Source organism: Amia ocellicauda, chromosome 13 (genome assembly GCF_036373705.1).
Source record: "Amia ocellicauda isolate fAmiCal2 chromosome 13, fAmiCal2.hap1, whole genome shotgun sequence".
NCBI lineage: Eukaryota > Metazoa > Chordata > Actinopteri > Amiiformes > Amiidae > Amia > Amia ocellicauda.
The window spans coordinates 25,340,804-25,363,455 of NC_089862.1; the positions used below are offsets into that span (position 1 = coordinate 25,340,804).

General features: G+C 37.8%; 1 protein-coding gene across 1 annotated transcript; it reads right to left on the reverse strand.

Annotated features, from left to right (window-relative positions):
* Window positions 1-42: 42 nt before the first annotated feature.
* mtap (methylthioadenosine phosphorylase) lies at window positions 43-22,493 on the reverse strand. The gene is made up of 8 exons (XM_066720344.1): window positions 22,253-22,493; window positions 19,876-19,962; window positions 17,200-17,258; window positions 16,443-16,610; window positions 6,530-6,632; window positions 5,802-6,041; window positions 409-531; window positions 43-235 (listed from the first exon to the last, which is right to left on the reverse strand). The coding sequence occupies exons 1-8, from the start codon at window positions 22,274-22,276 to the stop codon at window positions 197-199; spliced, it is 843 nt and encodes a 280-aa protein (XP_066576441.1). The 5' UTR covers window positions 22,277-22,493; the 3' UTR covers window positions 43-196.
* Window positions 22,494-22,652: the final 159 nt, after the last annotated feature.

Sequence of the window (22,652 nt, forward strand, 5' to 3'; positions counted from 1 at the left end):
TAATGTGGAACAGTTCCACGAGTATAAAACATGCAATTCAGGCACTTTGCTTACATTTTATTGATACGTACACATCAGATAGAACATGTAATATGAACTTCGTGCTTTAGCAGGTTACATTCAACAGGGTTGCTTCTTTTTGTAGCTTCTATTTTTATAATGATGTAGCTGAGGCAAAACCTTCCTTCAATTCTCTTCAGTGCTTTGGTAGCATTACTGAAGACTGCACGACAGTCTAAAAAACACAAAACACATAGTTAGAAAGCAGTACATGGCTGAAAAAAATGTTACAATGTTTACAAATTATGTTGCTCTTTGATTTCCGTTAACCATTGCAGATGTCCAGAAATCTGACAACTGACTTCTAATATAATATGACAGTAACAAAAAAAGCCTTCTTGTACTTACTTTCATGCTCTTCATTGTCTGGGACCAATCCATTTTGGAAATCTGTGGTATAACAGTTAGCAGAATGCTTGCAGCCTTATTTGCATTTTCCTTCATTGTTTTAAGCACATTGTCTACACAGACCTGTAAAACAAAGAACAAAAAGCTCAATTACTATTTTGCAAAAGCACATATAACACATGAGTTGTATTATGCCTATTAGAAAGAGGAACTGAACAAGTTTAAAATCTAAAATATAGCCTGTAATAACATTAGAAAGAAAAAAGCAATGATTATAAACACAATCTGGGTGAAACCACAATTTCATGGCAACTATGCCAACACTTGTTGTCCAGTGAGTTTAGCAATCGTGGTTAAAATGGGGGGAAAATATTATAGCTGAGGACAAGGATAAAGCATCTAAAACAGTGAGTCCAAAAGTTTTGTTTTTTTCGTTATTTTGGCACCATCTATTTCAGGTCTTGGTCAAACCATAATACATATTTGGTTTCAGTTGGGAAGAAAAGTGTTTGTTTGGCCCAAGATGTGCATAGAAAACAGACCCAAAACTACACCCAACACATCCCACAGAAAATGACAGCAAAGGATACATATCTGCCTCCTGACCAGCTCCCATTTCAATGTGATCTACAGCAGGAATGGTCAGTTAACAACCAAAGCCACCAACTAGGCCTGACATGCTTTTTACACCAGGAAGGTGTCAATTTTAGGAATAGCAAGTGTGGCAGTCTGTTAATGTTTTTACATTTTTGGTCAGGACTGCACAATTCTCAAAAAGAAAACAAGCATTGGAAGCACAACGGAAGCACAACTTTCCTTACCTGAAGACATACATGTTGACACTGTCATTACTTATTTTTATCCAATCACTCTTTCTACTCAAATTTCTTTGAACAACAAAGACTTTCTGTGACTCATTAGTGTGTTCATAGGCCTTCGAAGGCAACACTAAAGTAAATTGACAATGCAGGTTAACACAAACGGTAAACATATTTTAATCTTCTTTCTAAAGAAAGCAAATACCAAAGCGCCACAATCTGTACCTCAGCCCAACCTGGTTAAATAATGGAATATATTATCTCATATTTACAACTGCATTTGGCAATCCTATTTAGTAGTAGGTAACTAATAGCAAGAAAAATATATCACAATATTTTGAAGTATCTAATTTATTATATCACAAAAGGGAAACAACATGGATACAGCCAAAGAAAACCCAGAGACCTTGAGATAGGAAGTGATTTTCAGATGACAATGTGATGACAATGTTTTAATAGTAGATGGGAGTCGAGACGAGTATGATGCCAAAGTGTGGTTATGGACCTACAGCTGTGACAGTGTCGGCCAAAAAGCTAAAGGAAACAACTTTTTTCTTTAAGATATTTTAAGGCCAACAGTAATTCAAAACCACAAATTAAAAACTTAAGACTCACAGAAAGTTGTGAAGTTTGAATTGGCCCTTTTCTTATGTACCAGTCTATGACAATGATAAAGCACCAAACAATCTGCAATAGACACCACCTCTGGGCATTTTCGGTAGGCAAATCTATCAGCTGATCATACCTGAAAAAAGACAAGCTGGCTCAACTTCTTTAAGCTTTCTGAACAATGAAAGCCTTTAGGATTTCCTGGTCCCCCATGTCTTTTCTATTTTCATATTCTGAAGTCATTAATGGTCCAAACATGGGTTAATTTCTTCAAAACCTGAAACTCCACAGACAGTTTCACCTTTCAAAAATCAGAGAAGGGCCCGCGATGCGTGTGGAGAACTCGGCTAGCGTGGGATGGCTCTTCCAAAGGACTCGTTCCCAAAAACCTCACAGCTGCCTGCAGGGCTCTGGAGGGTGACTCAGGCCCTTCTGGCAGCTGCATCACTGGCACTGTGTGGAGGACTGAAGGTAAAGGAAGGATGTGGTATTTTCTAAGTGAAACTCACAGGGATCCATTGGCTGGTCAGCTGCAGGAACTAGGAAAGGGATCCATGTGTTGCCAAGAAAGATGGCTAATCCTCAAACAATACATCAAGTGGTGGGTGGTCATTCAGAGGCAATGTCAAGGCCAGAATTCATTTTTGGTTTTTGAAGTACTTAGCTTCTACCCACTAGGTTTTTTTTATATATTTTTTGCAAGTTAAATGCACTAATCTTTGGAAGGAAAAGTGACAATACACAGAGGGATATACAGGAATACTCACTTTCCCATGGACAACAGAACCAAAAAGTACCCCACCCACGAAGAAAGAAAGTAAAACAAACAAAACAACAAAAAAGGGCCACACACATCATTCAGATGAATCTCTGAAGTGCAGGGATATGTGAAAGGTATTGGTTTCCTAAATCCAAATTACAAGGAGTGAGTGTTTATTTCAGAGAGAATGTGAAATTGTAAAACTGTAGCCTCAAAATAATGTGTCCCATCATCACTGACAGACTCATGCAGCCTGGGTCTCCTCTATGAAAGAGACTACAGTTGAAGTCAAATGGATGCTGTGTATGGAGAGCTGGAGAATGGCTTCAGATCCAGAGCTTGGCCAAAACACTGGTCGAGGGATTTCTGCGGAGGGGACCTTCAGAACTTTGACACCGAGACCTGGCAGTTATTCAAACAGAAACCGTAGACAACAGGCGCTCTGCCAGGGACTGACGAACTGCAATGATGCCTGCTTGCGTGCAGAGACCGAGAGAGAGGGAAAAACTGCCCAAAAACGTCACTGCACCAACAATCCAGTAATCACATCTGCCCACAGTGTGCCACTCCAGACACTGGCTGGCTGGCGAGACTGGATCTGTGGCGTTCTGGCCACAGGGACCTTCTTTGGACTGGCAATATACTCGCATGAGACACATGGTGCCAATGTAAATAAAAATAAGAATGTTGTGTTAATTTCGTCAGATGTTTTATATTGTAAAGTATTTGCAGAAAACACAGGAAATTATATTTAATTGGTAAAATTACAGAAACGGCAGTATTTCATTCCATTAATTATTATTATTGTTATTATTAATTCAGATGCAGTCTTGAGACACCTGTAAGTTGCCCATGGAAACTATGTAAAATAAAGAACACGGTCTGAGTTCTGATGATACCAATGATACTGAGACACAGACCAAGCTCTTCCATGTCTGACAGTTGCAAATCGGATCTCACTCAGTAATTATTCCTGAGGCACCCTGCCCAGTCACCATGGAAAAAGATGCAGCGAATGTGCTGCTCCACTGGTTCTGCTCACAGCTGACTTGATTTTATTTTTGTTTCCCAGAAAAAACACTAAATTTGACTCCAAACTAGGGCTGGGCGATATGGCCAAAATACACTATCATAGTATTTTTCACATTTTTAATGGTATGACGGTATTTTTTAATGGCCATTTTATACTGTTCGTAAAGCAATAATAATAGGACACAACTGACATTGAATTATGTTTCCCTGTTCTGTGTCAGTTGTCATGTCCACACTATCAATAACGCACCGTTTTTCAGTACAGATTCACTGGGACACTCAGCTGTGAAGTTTCACCCATACTACTCTCCTCCATCTCATCTTCATTCATTGTGCATTTCTCACATTTGTTTGTTTATGTCAACACGCAATACACATGCATACAGCATTCATTCCAAAACAAGGGTCGTGTTCGAGAAGCGCAGTTCTGCGCAGAGATTCAGAGATGGGCGTTCTTGGAGTGTTTCTGCTTGATGCCACTAAGCCTAACCCACAGAAATCTGCGCAGAATCGCACAGCCCAGCACGGCTCTGAGAAGCTGCTGCGGGAGGCGAGCTGTGGCTGCGAGACAAAAGATTATGCAGAAATCAAGAGGGACGTGTTAAGCTGAATGAAAACTACTACTGCCCCCGTTAGCGGAGGCGAATGTCAACTTTCATTACACAATGAAGCTGTGAACAGCATTGTCAAAACCATAGAAACAGAAAACTAGATGCTTTATTAAATAATTACATCAATTATTTTAAAAAATATAATGTAAATCTATGATGCACAATAATTAAGTTGTTACTTCAATGATTGGCAATTCTATTTTTTAAATAAAAACTAAAATAATATAAAAATAATAAATTAAGTCATCCAGTTACATCGATTTCTGCAGGGTTTGTGAAAAAAGGTGGTCATACCAATGGGATCGGTTGGATCCCGCAGATCTGTAGAAATTTCCGTTACACAAACACTATCGTCGTTCTTTGATCAGATGCGTCTCATGTCAGACAGTGCAGCCTCAATCAGCCGACGCAGCAAGTTGTGGGATACGTGAATGCGATCAAATTTATTGGTAGCTGAATGCTATGACTGAATGACACGGTAATTAGTAAATTATTCAATTTAACATAGAACATTTTAAAATACCGATATGAAGGTATAGTAAAAGTCCAAACCGGTCTGTAAATGAATACTGGTATAGTTTTTTACGGTATACCGCCCAGCCCTACTCCATACAGCAATGTTATAGTTTAAAGGAGACGATACGTATTCCTGGGACATAAAGCTCAGATGAAACCGTAAACTGCATGTTCAATATCCAGAATATTTTTCACTAATATACACGAATGTACAGAATCCACCCGTATCACATACTTCAATAACTGTATTGTAGATTCTCATTAAATTTGCTTTTCCTGCACTGATGACTAATTAAAAGTGCACTAACAGGGGTGTGCAGGGTAAGATGATGCATCCTACAACCGTATAGTGGCGGCATCTATTTAGACTAATCAATTGCAATATAAGTCAGTATAGTGAAGTGCTAGTGTAGAATCAAAACACACACACACACACACACTATAACCTTGCTATCGATGCATACAAAGTCAACCAGAAAATATCTGTGATTTTTCTGTTCAATTGTACCAATTTACTAACTTTACAAATGTAAAATAATGACTTTCATCACAACCATAGCTACTGTGAAAGGAGAGCTCTTATGTGATTCAGGATGTGATGTTTCAACAGTTACCAGATAACAAACAAAGACTACATCTAAAGATCACAGGATTTGTCTGTCAGCTACACTGCATGTTAGGGTGACTGTATGGCTCAACGTCCACCAGGACACTGAGCGGGGACAGGATTTTAAACCGAGAGAATGCAATCATTTTGCATTCTAGAACTGAACAGAAAAATCACAGATATTTTACTTATACACTTCTACTAACATGAGTTCATATAAACCAATCATTTTGGGTCATATGCTAGTTAAACTGTAAGGCTGCTGCCTGCTATTATATGACATGGTATTCATTCACAAAAAGCTCACCAGATCTAAAGAGCAAGAAAAACTGTGAATGGAGTAATGTTCTTATGATTTACTATTGTCCACGGATTATTTTCCAGTACCACCGAGTATAGACAGGAAGAAAATATTCAGACATGCTCAGTGAGATGCTCACCGCTTCCTCATGCTCCTTCCAGCAGTCGTAATCTGTGGCCATGGCGATGCTAGCATAGCACAGGCCTGCTTCTTTGGCCAGCACCACTTCTGGAACCGTGGTCATATTGATGACGTCGGCGCCCCACTGCCGGAACATCAGGCTCTCGGCCCGTGAGGAGAAACGGGGGCCCTCGATCGTCAGCATGGTGCCTTTTGGATGGCACTTCACCCCCAGGTTCCTTGCCACCTCCAGGATCACCTGATTTAAGTCAGAAAGTTGACAGATTGGACAAACACATTCACACATTTTCACTACCTACCTTCTGGAGGATCCACCTTATTTTATATATGATTGGAACAATCTATCTTGAACTGGAAGCCGGGTCACTTTTTATGAAGGAACGTTACTTAGGATAGCCGAAACAGACGTGCATTCTATGAAAGGATTTTTAGACAGACACCATCATTAATCACCATTAATATAATTGACTAAATGCCGACTATTTAACATGATAGTATTATTGCATCAGGTACAGAATATAACATTACATTACATTATTTGTCATTTAGCAGACGCTCTTATCCAGGGCCACTTACATTTGTACCTATTTATACAGCTGGGTATTTTACTAGAGCAATCTAAGTGAAGTACCTTGCTCCCCACCCAGGATTTGAACCCATAACCTTCCAGTTATGAGGTGCCATTAATACAATACTTCGCAGCCCACGCCAATCTTAAGCACTGACCTCTCTCGTTTTGTTGCAGAAAGGTTCTGCCATTGGAATGTGACAGACTCCAGGAGGACTAGTTGGGCTCCCTTCATAAAAGGTCTGAGGTCTCTTTGTGGTTCTGTGGAGAGAGAAAATACAGTTTTACTGGTCATCTCACTCAGAGTTCAAATTACCAATCATTTTTAAAGTAACAATTAAACCTGTTTCGATACCCCTACCCAGGATGAACACAAGAAATCCTCATCATCTATCAAACGCAGTAACAGCTACTGTAGAAAGGTCTGTCTGTAGCCCCCACATTAGTATCCACAAAGGCATGGGAGATGTAATCAAAATATAACACATAATGATGCCCAATCAATTATTTACTAGACTAGGCAAAAAGCATTTCTCCTAAAGCAGACAATTGGCTAAATACGGAATGTATTTAAAAAAGTTTAACATCACATTGTTACATTTAAGATACAGTCACATAGTCCAAATCTGTGTAATCCTCCAATTTATATGACCACAATCTATAATTAAAGTTAACACACTACTCCTCAATATGTATAGTTTCTCTTAAAATGGCTGCAGACTGCTTAATCAGTACCCAGTTATTTTCAAAATATAAATGCAAATAATTATAGAGCTCATTCGCTTCTAAACTGGGATGTGTCCCTTTACAGTATGACATATTATATATTCTTAAGGTTTTACAATAGTTAGGGGGATCATGTAAAAGTAAGAAAATGAAGAAGGATATATTTATCTTAAAATAGATAGACCATACCAAGCTGAACCCATCAACCATTTTCTCTTAAACCACAAAGGACTTATGCTTTTTTTTACTGCTATTTTTTCAAATAAATTACATGCAATGAATGAAAGATAATGCCAGTGTTGTTAGTTACACCAATGAGTTTATGTGACAGGGTGAACCACAAGATTCCTCAGTGGTAATGTTATTTATATAATTTTGATGTAAAACTTTCCTGACTTGATCTGTGTTTACAGTCTTTAAATACTGATCTTGTATTAGTACAAGATGGCATCTTCTTTGTAACTTGTATATTACTGGCGAGACTAAGCTCATATTTTACTGCCCAATTTTGTGAAATCTAAAGATTGTAACGTTGTTTTGGATTAAATAATACAACATAATAAATAACTGAACAAGGATCACCTTTCAACTAATTAAGAGGCGTAAATTGATAAATTCAGATACTTCCCTTTAAGACAAAATAATCTGAATTGCCGCTGTAAAAACAGAAAAAATACCACATATTTTTCCTTTTTTATATCAGTGGTTGTTTTAACATACCGTTACACTGAGATAACATGGAAATAATTAACTAATGAAGCACCTGTAACCCAGGGGATGCACACTTTGATTTGCAAAGTCCCAGGTCTAGCAATCACCTCATTAAGACCTGGGAAACGGTTCATATATGGTAAATGAAATCCGAAACCAAAACCACAATCAGTAGGCCAGTAACGTTATTGGTAGTGAATCTTAATGTTGGCACTAATGACCCTCCATTGAGTTCCTACAATGTTGATAACTGAATATGCTCAAGACAAAGAACAGCATTAACAGTAGATGTCTTTTTGGAAGACAAAAAAAATCTACGTTTCTCCAAGATTCTTTAGTAGCTGAACTACTTCAATATCTTCCTTCATATGGGATTCTTTCTTATGAACCTCTCCAGTACTCTATAAATGCCTTTGATTAACAACATGATGGATTGGACTTTCCCAATCTTCATCTCAAATTAGAATCAACAGAGATAATTAGGAGAGGGATTGGGTCTAGCTGCCAGCTAATCTTGAGAGTCAAGTACATGCTTGATTGCATTATCCAGAATAATTAGAAACATTTATATTAATAATCTGTAAATTAATGGAGAAAACCAGCTGGGCAGTGCTGCTCAAAAGTCTATTTCAATGAATAAACTCCCAATACAATGACACACACTTGCAGTTAGGTGAACAGGTCTGACAGATTCAGTGCACAGGAAGAAGGCAGTTCCAGTTTGGTCACTTCAGAAGCCACTGTAATCCACTGACAGATGAAAAATGTAAAATCAACCTGGTGATGCAACAAAAAAAAAAAAAAAAAAATACCTTTTCAGAATCTGCATCCTTCAAGACGCATCTAAAATGTATCCATTATGCAGTTTTGTTACTAGGAAAAACTCAATACATTTAGTGGCCCAGTGTGAGTTATGATTGAAGATCAGATTATGCACATTTAAAAGTATTATCAAGGTTTCCCCATCATACATTTGACACTATGACTTAATACATATGTATATATAAGAATTACAATATGAAATGATAGTGCAATTCTTGTCTAATAGGTGACAAGTCAGATGGTATAATTACACAGGGGGGAAAATCTGGTTTGGTTGGTTTTCTTTATTTATAGTACTAGACCTTAACAAACGTCCCAACAAGACATCTGAAATGTAGATTATCTTAAAAATAAAAAGTGTTCAATCACTTTAAATCTGTTCAGGTCAGAAAGAAAAAAAAACATTAAAATACTGTATGTTTTAATTAAATATACAAATATCATAAGGGCAGTCTGTCACCTAAGCAGAAATTACAGGATCTAATTCAGAAGTACAAGAATGATCATAGTGTTTTCACTAATTAATTCCATGCACTAGAACCTATTACACTGTCATATAATAGACAGTTTATTCAATGAGAGTGGGTTTGGGGTTCCTTTATCTTTTTTAGGCTACCTTGCTTGTTTTATTTCCTCTTAGTGCAACAGAAAAACAAGCCAAACAACAATGAATGGGTGAGGTAGCATCTAAAATGTTTCCTAGTTGTGAATATCCTCCATTAGCTCTTTTGTCAAGTTCCTGTTGAAGAAGCCATAATTCCTGGCATTTGATGATCAAGTGCTAATGAAAGTGGTGGTCAAGGCAGAAGCAAACAGAAAGGTGCCAATGCTTAACAAGTGGCAAAAGATTCAAGGGGCGAGCATCAGTCAAAAGAGAAGGCAAGGAGAGTGACATTTTTCTTTTATTGCAGACTTACCTAATCAGGCTAGTGTGCAACACACCCAGTTTTCCTTCAGTTCATGTTAATTCATTTGTACAGATCACAGATCAGGCAGTTCCTTAGTTTGGATACATACAACACAAAACAACTTTTGAGACTGTCACAGGACAAAATGCCCTCTTTTACCATTGTAAATAGGTATTAACAGCAGAAGAGACACAATTGGGTTTGTTTGATCTTATGAACTTACTCAAAAATAAATGTTTGTTTCAGCTGTTCATGCTCAAAATAAAATGTCACATGCTGCAAACGTCAAGTCAAGAACACCTATATGAAGCCCAGTGTCACATTTCAAATGGACAGTAGAGCAGGCAGTAAAACGATGTGCTGCTCATTAACTGACAGCAGTCTTATGACAGTCTTGGTAAGGTTCCCATTAAACGAGAAGACAATTAAAATGTAGTAAAATGGAAAATTATTGCCATATTTTTATCTTTTAATTTAAAGCAGTCGAAATGCATAATGATTGAGTTTATTTTATATTCTCAAGTTCATTAGCAGTAATGCAGCCTGATTGGACTTATTTGGGTATTACCTCTCAATTTACGGGAAACTACCGTTCCCTTTGTAAAACATTAACACTAGTGTTATGTGCAAACTGTGAAAGGAATGCTGCATTTTAGAGTCCTCAGGAAAATAAGCACAGAAACACAGTTAAACAGGGACCTGAAATATCCTAGCTTTGTATTCATGGTAAGTTCATTTTCAGCAGTGCCCTTCAGTTTTATGAAGCTTTGTGGTCCTCAAGACAAGACTGCAGAGACAGGCAGTCAAGGTCAGTGTGGCACTCCAGCAAGTTATCATGTTTACAACCAAACTTTGCTTCAGTCTAGATTTCATAGATTACAATCAGGAGAGCTCCAGAACTTCCCAGCAACACAGAAAGCACATGACCAGTATAGTGGAAGTTCATTCTGAATAGAAACGGCATTGTTCACAAGCAAAATAACTTCTCTAATCCATAATGAGGAAACCTCTTACTGGTCTTATCTATCAGGATAACATCCTACACATAGTTATTTCTTGTATCATTGTCATGTTGTCACTGGCACATTTTTTTTTTTTTTAAAGAACAGTATCATGTCCACACACAGTGTAAGGGAGTCTCTGAAAATACTAAGGAGGACTCTCTGAGGGATAAATGATGCCAAGTTCATCAGCAAGTGTTCAAAAGTCCCCTGTGATGGCAGCAAATGGCCATGTTGTGTTCTTCACTTATCTGAATACATTGCAACAATCCCCTGTCATCGTCTCCTGGTCACACATGCATACCTGTCTCACCCTCTCACATTAATGATGGTCTACTTGTTTAATAAGTTCTCAATTTTCTCAATAAAACATTGCTATCCAAAAGCATCACAATCACTTGGCATGGCAGGCAGAAAAGGTCTGGTATACTTTGAAAACACTGCAGTTGGATTACCCATTGCTGTGTCGGTGGTTAAGCACAATGAACATAATGTAGTCTCAATTTTCTTGCTTGGTAATCTTTTAATTCTCCATATAATCTGTTTTATGGTGAAACTTTAAATCTAACACAATAGCAGCTTTGAAGACAAAAACAAATCAGGAAAACGGGGAACAAGGCTGACGTGAAATCACACCACCCACTAACCCTTTAGAGAAATATGTAGTCATATGCTGTGTAACAAGACTGAACAAGTCCAGACATGCAGCTTCACTTTCTGCATATACAAAGCCTGTCACTGCCTGAAATAGCCACTTGCTTCCCAGTTCAACAAAAGCGGCTACAGAAAGTCATTCATTGCTAACCAAAAACATCTCCAAATAAGTTTTGTATTTAACCCAGTGTTTTGCTATATATATACAGCTTCTTAAACATGTACTTTTTCTTTGTTATGTCATAGATTAACACTGTTCACATATTTCCATCAATTAAATCCTACATATGACATGTATTCAAAAAATATCTTCTACGCCCTGCTGCTTTCACATACTTAAATACGGCTGTAGACATGAAAGCTGCAGGCTGGTGTACAACAAGATTATTCAGCATAGCCTACATGTCTAGCTATTTTGCAGTACTAAAATGTATGATGGCATAGTTTGGAGTCAGTCAAAACTGCATTGGGTTGATCCCCAGCTTCTAAAAATGAACAAGCAAATCACTCTCTAACCTTCCTCCTCATCTGAAGGAGGGAAAAATATATATATATTGGGCATGTGTCAAAAGACATAACATTCTACCACTTGACTGAGAAATTTTAAGATAACTGGAACATGAAAACAAAAAGGGTTTATTTATTTTGAGACATTTTCTTTCTAGCAGCTCGAATTTAACAAGGACAATTTTCTCACAAAAAACTATCACAGACTAATCATGTAATTCTTAATTATTTCACAGTGCAATTATACATGTCAGTCTCAGTTTTCAGTTAAAATAGTGACTTTGGCTTTTAGACTACTATCAGCAAATGCTAGCAGATCATTAACAAAAACCGGAAATCAAGTGAGGGCAGAGAATACACACAATATATAACTGGGCTATATATTCAAGGGATACACAAATTCAGAATCATTATTTACAGACCCCTTTATTCAAGGTGACTTATCAACCTCTATGGTTAATCTTTCAATGAATTACTACATATAATACATAGCCTACACCATACAACAGTGAACAGAATGTGTATTATGTTCACTGGATATAAAGAGAAGTTCACAGAATAAACATACTTGCTGACTTTACCCATATGGGCCAAGGTGCAAGTGGAAAGCGTGTTTTCATAACATTCGGCATGAGTAATCACACCTGACAGGTTTAGGTAAGAACCGGTGTGGGCTCAAAATTCACTTTTGGTTTTGTTTTCCTACCTCAAGTCACTGAAAAGGAAACTAAAATCAACCATCTAGCCATTTTAAAACTGAGAAAACATTCTTAATTAACTGACTTACTAACAAAAAAATTATGTAGTTTAAGGTCAATACTAGTCACAGTAATTACTAAACTTGAGTTTTCAAACTGTATAATAGTTGCTTTGGGCAAGCAGTGAAAGTAATGATGATAAAACATGATGCAGATGATCTTGAAAATATATAAAATGTGTTTTATGATTATTTGCCATCTCTAATGTGATAACTACAGACAAATACTAGAAACGTAACTGGAAGAAGAATAACATTTATCTGCTGGAGGACGAATTTAGATAGATAGATACTGACTGGAAAAATTGAGCAATACTGTTCTTGTACTTAAAATGGCTTACAATTATTTGACCATTCTGAAAAGTATTTTGATTAACAAAGCAGGAGGTGAGAAGTACTTGTTCAGTTGGTTTTAACCAGTGACCATTTCATTACAATATTGAAGTGAGTAAACAGGTTTACTACCTCAAGGAAATCCCAAAATAATAACACTGTGGTTCTACTTAGGGCCTCTCATGACACAAGGTCCTACTTCAATAAAGTAGAAGGGGCAGCTCATCATAATAGCCAGAGGGGGGGAAGCAAACACCACTACCTTTTTGTTTTAAACAATGTAATTAATGTAATTACTTTTTAGGTTTAGGTTAACAGTACTATAAGAATGTGTGGTGCTTTAAGACAGCAGATGTTTAGGTGCTTTGTATGTATTCACTGCATAGGTATTAAGTGGTATCATAAGATATATGGTGGATAGGATAAGATATGTTTGCTTATCACAGAAACCCTCATTTACTATTTACAGGGTAATCCTTTTCCAGAGTGAAAATCAATTCTCATCATTTCTTCAAACAATCTATACAATCCATTTACTTCTACAATTTATTTGTCTAACAATAATAGGACACAAAACAAACAAGAACACTGAAGAAAATTATGACCTACACTTGCTTAGGCAGGCAATTTCTTTCATATGACAGGAATCAAAAGCAAATAATGCCACTAGAGACCTATGTCAATATTTTACCCAGTGTGGGAACAGTGGAAACAGCCAAAGAGTATCGGATGGAAGTTGTTAGCAGCTATAGTTAGTGTCAAGAGACAACAGCATCATTCAGAGTCAAATCCATTTTCAATGTGCTTTATAGGAACAATTGTTCGCCATGGGCAAACAAAAAGCTCCCTTCATTGGCTAGATTACACACTGCTGGATGAATCACGCAAGATATATCTAGTTGATCCAGATATTCCTCTCTATCTGCCTAGGCAACATCAACAAGTTTCTGTTCTGCCCTACATTCAAAATGCTTTGCAACACTACAGACATATTTGAATCTTACATTCTTTGAAGTATTTGCATTTCATTATCCATCTTATTCTTCAAACTCAAAAAAAAATATTGTATTATTGATCTTGTCACCTTCATAACAATCTGACCAAGAGATCAAAGCAATAGGACATCCATAAGTTGATACTGATCAATGTGAAGTGTAGTAAACATACATGGGATTTGAGCTGGCTTTACAATTTGCTGAAATTCACTGTAGAAACACCGACTAAGAGTCTATGCATCACCGGCCACTTTGTGTCACTATTTTGTCTTATTGAGCTTTGAAAAGTCCATTAACCATTAAGGTGGCAAATAATTCAAGCTGCTTACAGAGATAAAAAATGGTAATAATTATTCCGTGAACACACATTAAGGGTTAAATAGCGAGGAATTTCAGTACATGCTCCCATGTCACACACAAAACAACTTTAGTCTGCAGAGTTTCACTATCTCACCCACCTGGATTCCACATAACCTGAAGTACAAAGGTATCTTTCAAGCGCCTATCTGTGCAATTCCCACCCATTCCTACCATCAAAACTTCCCACATGCTTCTCAGAAACCATTACATTTGTATTTTATTTGCATTCTGCCAAGTTGAAGAACATATCCCTGCCTTATACTGTATGAGGGAATAGGTGTGCGGAACAAATACACAAAATGTGATCCGAAGAGCTTAACCCGCTGTTAAACTGTTCACACAAACATAAAATCAAAATTCATTGAAGGCACCTGTTTAATATGACCCATTAACTTTTAATCATTCCGTGACATCATCTTTAGTACCCTACAATGCAGGTGCCAGGGGAAATGCATGGCTGTTAAAAGTAAAGTACCTCACATGCAGTAGCAAAGTGAAACTATTTGCACAGTGAAGCCGTCATGAGGTTACAACATCACAGCATGCTACGAGAGATTCCTATCCTAAGACAAATGCAGTAATGGTATCTTGTTATTTTCCGACTGTTTCAGACCACAAGAACAAACAAAAGTCATGTATTGGTCTACGAGAGAATCTTATCAAAAGAAAGAGGCAAATCGACAAGAAAAAACAAATCAGCTGCTGTTACTAAAAGAACCATCTAATCTAAAATTAGTGAAACATTGCAATGAGCCAAAAAAGCCAACATCTGCAGGCCTGATCATTTTGTCCCCATCCATAGCATACAATCCCTCCTGTTGAAATTCCTTGCGTGGTTGTGCAGTTGTCATGTGGGGCTAGGAATCTGCTTTATTCTCCATCTGTAAAACAAAGCAGCTGCTTCCTGTAATCTGCATCTATGGCAACAGTTCAGCCGTCACAACTACAATTACTATTAATTTAGAGAATTTAGCATGAACCTCCAGATTAAAAAATAAATAAAACAAAATATATATATTTCATATGTGTTGCATTTCAAACTAAATAGAAGTCCCAGTGAGCAAACACAGGGCACAACCACAAAGGTCACTTTCGATTGCTGTATACTTATATCGGACTCAGTTATTTATGGGATAATATATAAAAGGTTTATAGCTCATTCCTGAACACATTCAAACTGAGTCAGAGTCATTTGGATGTTGTTGTGCTAGCTGTGATCTAATAGGTAATAATTTGAGGTGTGCCCTGGAAACGTTCTAAAAGGAACAGCTGATATCACTTTTTTCACCCATGACACCACTCACAAAGCCCTGCAATAAAAGCAGCCCTGGTGTGGTGAATAAACCTGCAATTCAAATCAGTCCTGACAGCATGTCTACAGATGTTCTTTCCTTTCTACAGCAGGGCTGTAAACACTGGGTGTGTCACAGAATTAATAGGACTTTTATTACCATCAGAATTGACAGTTATGTGACCCTTTCTGTGCCCACTTGATGCCCGACTCTCTGACACATATACAATGAGGATTGAGGATGCACACAATATTTTAACATTGCAGTGAAGGGGAAAAAAAAGATCAACATTCATAAATTTATAAAGCTGATAAAACCAAAGGTCAGCACAGTCAGCTTCCAGAGAGATGCTTTTATGTGGTAAGGCTGGTAATCCCTTCACACAGATAATCCCAGGCCACACGCAGTCAATTCTGAGCCTCTTCTGCTAACTCCTTCCAACACAGCCATCAAAGTGAAAAAGCCTGAGTCCAGAATTCAGAGCCACCTATCCTAAGCTTTTTACTGACAAACCTAAATTCACAGCTCACCCTTGAGATTAATTAACAAACTGTCAGATTAGTAGACTGAAATTTACCCCCAAAATGTAAAACTGAAAAATTAAACTAATCCCTAAGTATGATGTCTGGCAGCAACTGTCAGATTTGTTTCTGGAAAATGCTTACCACTAAAATATGACATAGAAAATGTTTTACTTTATAGGAAGCGATAAAAATGTATACATTTATTTTCAGCCTTAAAGGACAACGACACTGTTAGGCAGTTGATGATTTTTTAATCCCCAGGAAACCACTGGTCTACACAGGTCAAGTAAGGGGAAGGATTTGCACAATTATTATTAATAAATTGAACCCGATAACTCTTACTTATACTGTCTATTGTCCATGCCTTTAATCCCAGTATACATGGCAGTTAACAAACCTGTGAGTCTGTCAAGCTGAGAGACTGAAAAGACACTCGGGATACAGGCAGTGCCGGAAAGCGGAGAGAGACTCTGTGACCTACCGATCAATGAACTGGTCAATAATGACGATGTCTCCTGGCTGGATCTCCTCTCTAAGCGAGCCGCACGCTGTGGTTACCACCAGGTGGGTGCAGCCCTCCTCCTTCAGTGCCCAGATGTTCGCTTGGTAGTTGACATTTGTTGGCATAATCGTGTGCTGCCTGCCATGCCTAAGGAGAAGCATGTATAAAAACAAATGACCACGAGCAATGAGTCAACAACTTAACAACAACGCATCACACAGATTAAATAGCAGCAGTGAACATGTTTTCTGGTGACTTGAAGATAGGGTAAAGAGTAGACCATCTAAGGGAAGGCCCTAATCAACCAGGCCCTGTAGGTCTCATTGGATCACCAACACCCTCGCAACTGGGAACGGGTGCTATACTGATCCAGCTGTGGCATTAATTATGTGAATTATGAAGTGAAGAGCTCACATGGCAGAGAAAATGGCAAAGATACTGCTGCCCACCAGGACCAGAGCTGTGCACCCCTGAACCTGCTGTGAAAATCCAACTGAACAAAACAGCTGCACATACCGTCCACAAGAGGGCACAGTCGGCTAAGGAAATGGAAAAGGCCTGGACAGATCACGTGTTCTCTTGGTTTCTGCACACTTTCATTTTTCAGGAAAAACAATTAATACAGCTGGAAATATAAACTGTATAAATATGAAAGGAACTAGACAATACTCCATACTTTCCACCAGTATTATATATGAAACAGTGTACATGATCAACAACAAGGTTCTCCCATTACCTTGCAAGGAGTACACAATCCACATTTTTTATCTTCCCCACTATGAGGGCATCTGAAGGCTGAAAAAGAAAAAAAATGAAAACACTACATTAGAACATATATATTTATGCTAATTGTGCATTTAACTTCTAGAAATACAGTTAAGGGTAGTATGCCTTAATCATCTGGTTTTCAGGATGCTGTTCAGTTATTCTGTGGCTAAATGTAATGAATTTACATCAAATACAAATAAATGCATTTGGATTTTGACAACAACAGAATTAAAAACTTGTGATTTATCTCACAGAGGAATTAGGCACTGCTAAAAAAGCAGTTCCACATTTTGATTATTTTAATTTTTTGACAATGTCTTCTTACTGCCTTTACTGAAGCATAAATGCGACCACAAGGAGGCTCCACCCACGTGTTGACTTCACATATAAAGAGGAAAATCTTGGCTTAAAATAAAATTCCAAGTATTTCTAATTGAACAAACATCAGTAACTGTATGACAAAATATAAACACATTCACTGGTCAACATCTGCCAATAGTTTTCTTTAATTTAATATGAAGATCAAATTTGAATTGAGTGAATCACATACTTGTCACTTTCTTCACAATATCCTGGCATTGTTAGGTATGCTACCATTAATATTCCTTCAGTCACATTTTCTTCAAACTGTGCTTATTTTACCACATTTACTTTGGGGGAAAAAAAAGTACTTTCACCAAACATTTATAACATCATATAAAGCAGGCAGTTCCAGTTCTCAAAGGCAGGGTTCCTACAGGTTTTCTAGGTATTTTTCGATTAGCAGCTTAATATGACTGGGGGAAAAAAGGGGATTTAATCTATTCAAATGAAGAAATGAAAACCTGAGGTGGAATGAAAACCAGATACTCCTCTAGCCCTAAAAGACTGGCATTTCAATTCTAATTTCAATATCTTTCAACAAGATAATGTATTTGGATTTTTGTATCCCTTTCAGTGCGCTGCAGTACTTATAACCAGTGATTTCAAGACTTCCTAAGGCTGCTTTGCAAAAACAACAAACAACTGTGAGCAATATCATTTCATTTGAATGCACATCAAAAATCTTGCAAGCAGTTTCAAGTCTATCACCAAATCTTGGACTTATCAGCTATTTATTTAAGGCTTCTTTACAGTGCCTCAGAAAACCAAAGATTATTTGTACTAACAAGACCTTCACAACAATCCTCCAGCTCATTCTGTCACTTTGCCACCTCAAAATGGGTTTAGACATGACACGGTTTTAGAACACATTCTTTAAATGCAAACCACACAGCATAAATAACTTTCAACACGGTGCAGACCTGTTACTGTTACAGATATGACAAAACACGGCTAAACTATTTCCAATTTGGCATTTGGGATATTCTTCTTACCAATTACTTTTTCTTCTCAAATAAATTGAGACTTTGAGGTATTGAATGAACTTCTACAGAGCCAAAAATAGAAAAAGAGCAGGAAATTCAATAGTTCTCGCTATGCTATAAAAAACAACAACACTGGAAGCTTAAAATCCTTTTTTATGCTATTATTAATTCTGGCTTCAATTGATTCTCAAAGAGTATTGATCTATAATTTCTGCATTTTATGTGAAAAAATTTCAATTATTGAAAAGTCAATTATAGAAACTATTTATACATGAATACCTTGTTTTCTGAGTGATCTGGAAATGGCTGAACAATATATAACAGTTTATTGCAACATAACTGGGATACAGCAGAACTGAAAGCATTAATCACTTGATCTACAGAATAAAGGCCCATTTTATAGGTTACAAAATTAAACCTCTCAAAACACAGATAATATAATCTGTTTCACAGCCACATCCACTGTCACCCAATTTACTAACTGTAGTCAGTTTCTCCACCACTCTTATTCATTGTTTTGTTTCTCCAAAAGACTCACGTACTATACTGACAGATGAAAACCAAAAGTAAAATATATTGCCGAGCCGCAGCGTATTTTTGTGTTCCCCAGAAAGTTTTGTTAGCACTGATTGTTGTAGAAATTATCTTTTAAAAATGAGGAAAGAGATCATCTGCATGTTTTGCTTGTAAATTGAGCATTAGGGTTGTGCAAAAAGCTGTGGACAAATTGCAAATGTGTAGTTAATTATGCTATATCACATTTATCTGAAATGTAATGAGAACATTCTTGGCTTCTACACTGTCTACAGGTACCAGAGTGAGATGCCCTTCACAGTCAAGGTTCATTACAAATGCTGGCATGTGATCTATAAAACCACTGTCTTGGATTATTTCTAGGGTTGAATAACATATGATGGGGGAAATAGTGATACGGGTTAAAAACAAATGTATGCACCATTTCCATTCACACACAGTTAAATAAATAAAGATAAGTGCCTAAAAGAAAGAAATATTGGTGAGGTATATAATGAACATTTCAACAAATGAAAGGTATTACATCAAAAATATATTATGTTAACATATTGTGTTTCCCACCCCCTGCTCAGTTCAAGTCTCCTGGTCTGACCCATTTGAAAGGCATAGGGAGGTGTAGGGAGCATAATAACTACCCCTAGTCCTTTTCCCTTTGCACATCCACATTTCTAGATGCACTGAAGCAAATACTGGATTTGTACCAGTGATACAAGAATATCCAAACTAAGACTGCAGCGAGAGTGAACAAGTCTAGCAAGTCCAACCTTTCCATATGGGGTGTCCACATACTTCTCACTCCTTCCCTCCAAGATATCCGGATCATCAAGACCAGACCCTCCGATAATCCCAATCTGCAGAAACAAAAGGTGTTGCAATGAAATGCAGCATCAAACCCACATCACTGTAAAAAGGAAAGCAAAAAAGGAATTTAGGAATTCTACAGATAAGATCATTCTGATCAGTTTGCAACAACATTTAAACAATTCAGTATATGCATTAACTTTCTTTACACATATATATTTTAGTTGGCTCAACACATATTTATCCACAAACACATGAATACTAAACACAAAAGGTTACTCAATGTATTGTGCTCAAAATTATCTTGTTCTTTAGGTAATGTTGATACCTTTACTGAGAAATAGAGATTAAAGTGATCGAAATAACTTTTTGTAATCAATAGAGCTGGATACAATGTATGATGGCACTATTTTATTATTAGTCAGGGAATAACCTATCATGTATAAGGAGGTCTTTAATTAACACACAGTATCTCAATACCAGATAATATGCCCGTACGGATTTCCAAATTAAGCTATACAGGGCTGCACTGCGAAGACAATTACATTTTCTAAAGCTTTTCTCTAAATTGGCAAAACCTAAAGAGCTCCCATTTGACTGCACGCCCTCCTAAGCACCCTGCTTACTGCTTCCAGGCTCTTACTAAAGGTGTGGTTGCACAGAGGCTGGGAATACTTACCAGTCTTATAAGGATTATTACTGTCACGGCAAAAGGCAGACTAATTGGATAAGCTACGCCTGGCAGGTAGGCGGATGATTACAAGGATGAGGGGCTGAGACTGATGTCGATTGGAACCTGGCTGTCTGTCTGACTGAGATTCTGTCCAAAGCATTGTCAACAGTGGGCATCATCACAGTTGCTGTGCTGTAGCTACCAGAACACAGCATGACACATACTAGACATCAATAACATGAAATTAGTGTGGAGGATCAAGTAACATGGTGATTTATGGTTATCAATAAATACACATGTAAATCGACATGCATCCCGGAAAAACTTCTCCAGGAAGCATTCTTGTCTGCTCACCACCTGCACTTTTCTCAAGAATCAGATTTGCTTAAGGGCAGGATTTCCTAGCGGTTTCCTTTCCTTTTTTCTTTTGTGAGTTTACATAAAGTTTGAGCAGGAGTAACAATGAAATACTGGATTATTAAGTACTGTACATGTCAAGAAACGCATAATTGTATTCATTGGCAGGTTTAAACCTTTAATAAAGTACACCGTTTTGTAGCATGTCATGCTAAGTGGTTGCAGAGTGGGAGGAAATGCATGAAGTCGAATTCATCTCTTTCGAGGCTGATTTCTGAAATAAGCGAATTAAATCAAAGCTGTTCACTTTAAATCGTGAAACTAGACAGAACCAAGTAGTACCAAGACACACAGTCTCAGCCCATGAGTGAAAAGCGTGGGCGGAACCCCAGTCAATGAACAGTCACATCAGGAAAGTATTTCTACACACTATCAGGAAACTAGCTGGGGTACAACCTCACTTATGTGTCATAAATCCGTTGTTGTGTCTGCTTGGCAGGAACAAGCATTAAGCTGTCTGCATAGCCTACACCCATAATGGAGACTCTACTAACTACGTGTTCAGTGGAATTCATAAGAAAACACAATACATTACAAAACCAACTCTGAACTAAGCATCTATAAATAAATGCAGATGTAATAATATGTGGAGTGTGGTGGGGAACGCAGATCTACAGTTTAGCTAAGCAGTGTGAAAATCTCAAAACACAAACGCGATTGTTTTACATAAGCTTTAATGATCGGGGATGCTTGTTTGATGCCCAGACCAATCGGTCCACAACGACAGGCACAATTCAGCCAATCTGAACATCAACGGGTCAGTCATCACCTCGGCTAAGCTCCATCATCATCAACATCATCCAGCGCCCATGATGGTAGGCCAGTTTACGATATTGCAACATCGGCGTAAACTAAATCAACACAAACATTGTAAGAGATCAAGAGCAATGTTGCGCGCAGCCCGACGCCAGCAATTCGCACCGTGTCTAGTCACACACGTGTTCTACGGTGGCCGAACATTCCACACCTAGTCGTCTTTGCTTTTTTTTTTTCTAAAACGCAATCAACGTATTTATATATTATTATAGGATAACGGTCGAGTTTTTATGTCCGGCAACAAACTAGAACAATATAAAATAACAAATAGCAGTCAGAAGAATTAGATATTAACCCTATCAAGCTACATAGTGCTGTATTTTAAAGTATTTCCTAGGCTGCGCTAACATTACACATTTTTTAACGCCGACAGTTTTTCGAGCTGGTTTATCGTCTGACAACACGTAGAGGAATTCACGCAGCGAGCACGTTACCTTAACCTGCACGCCTGCAGCCATGTCTTCAGAGCAATGACACTGGACTTCCTGCGCGCCCGGCGGAAACTGAGCTGCCGCGGCTGGAGACGCGGAGTTGGCACAGGCACTGTTACTCAGTGTGGTGTGGGTGTGTGAGCACAATGAAACCAACAGAAAAGCTCAAGCATCAGCGCACAGCCATTGCCCACACTGGACACACTGGACACAATGGACACACTGGACACACTGGACACACTGCGCGCACAGCCGTGTCACAGTGACGACAGAGCCGCGCCGCATGACCACACGTGTGTATACAGTCCTGCAAATAATGTGTGCATAGCTGTAGTGCTACTTAAACACATGCATATATATATATATGTCCAAGGATTTTTATTCTTGCATCATTAAAGCATTT

Bases quoted from the DNA above. Each gene is read 5' to 3' on its own strand.
- mtap (XM_066720344.1), bottom strand. From the start codon at position 22,276: ATGGCTGCAGGCGTGCAGGTTAAG. The intron at 532-5,801 runs GTGAGCATCTCA...TTTGTTTTACAG, and splicing joins GGAAGGAGCATGAGGAAGCG to GTCTGTGTAGACAATGTGCT. The intron at 236-408 runs GTAAGTACAAGA...TGTGTTTTTTAG, and splicing joins AGACAATGAAGAGCATGAAA to ACTGTCGTGCAGTCTTCAGT.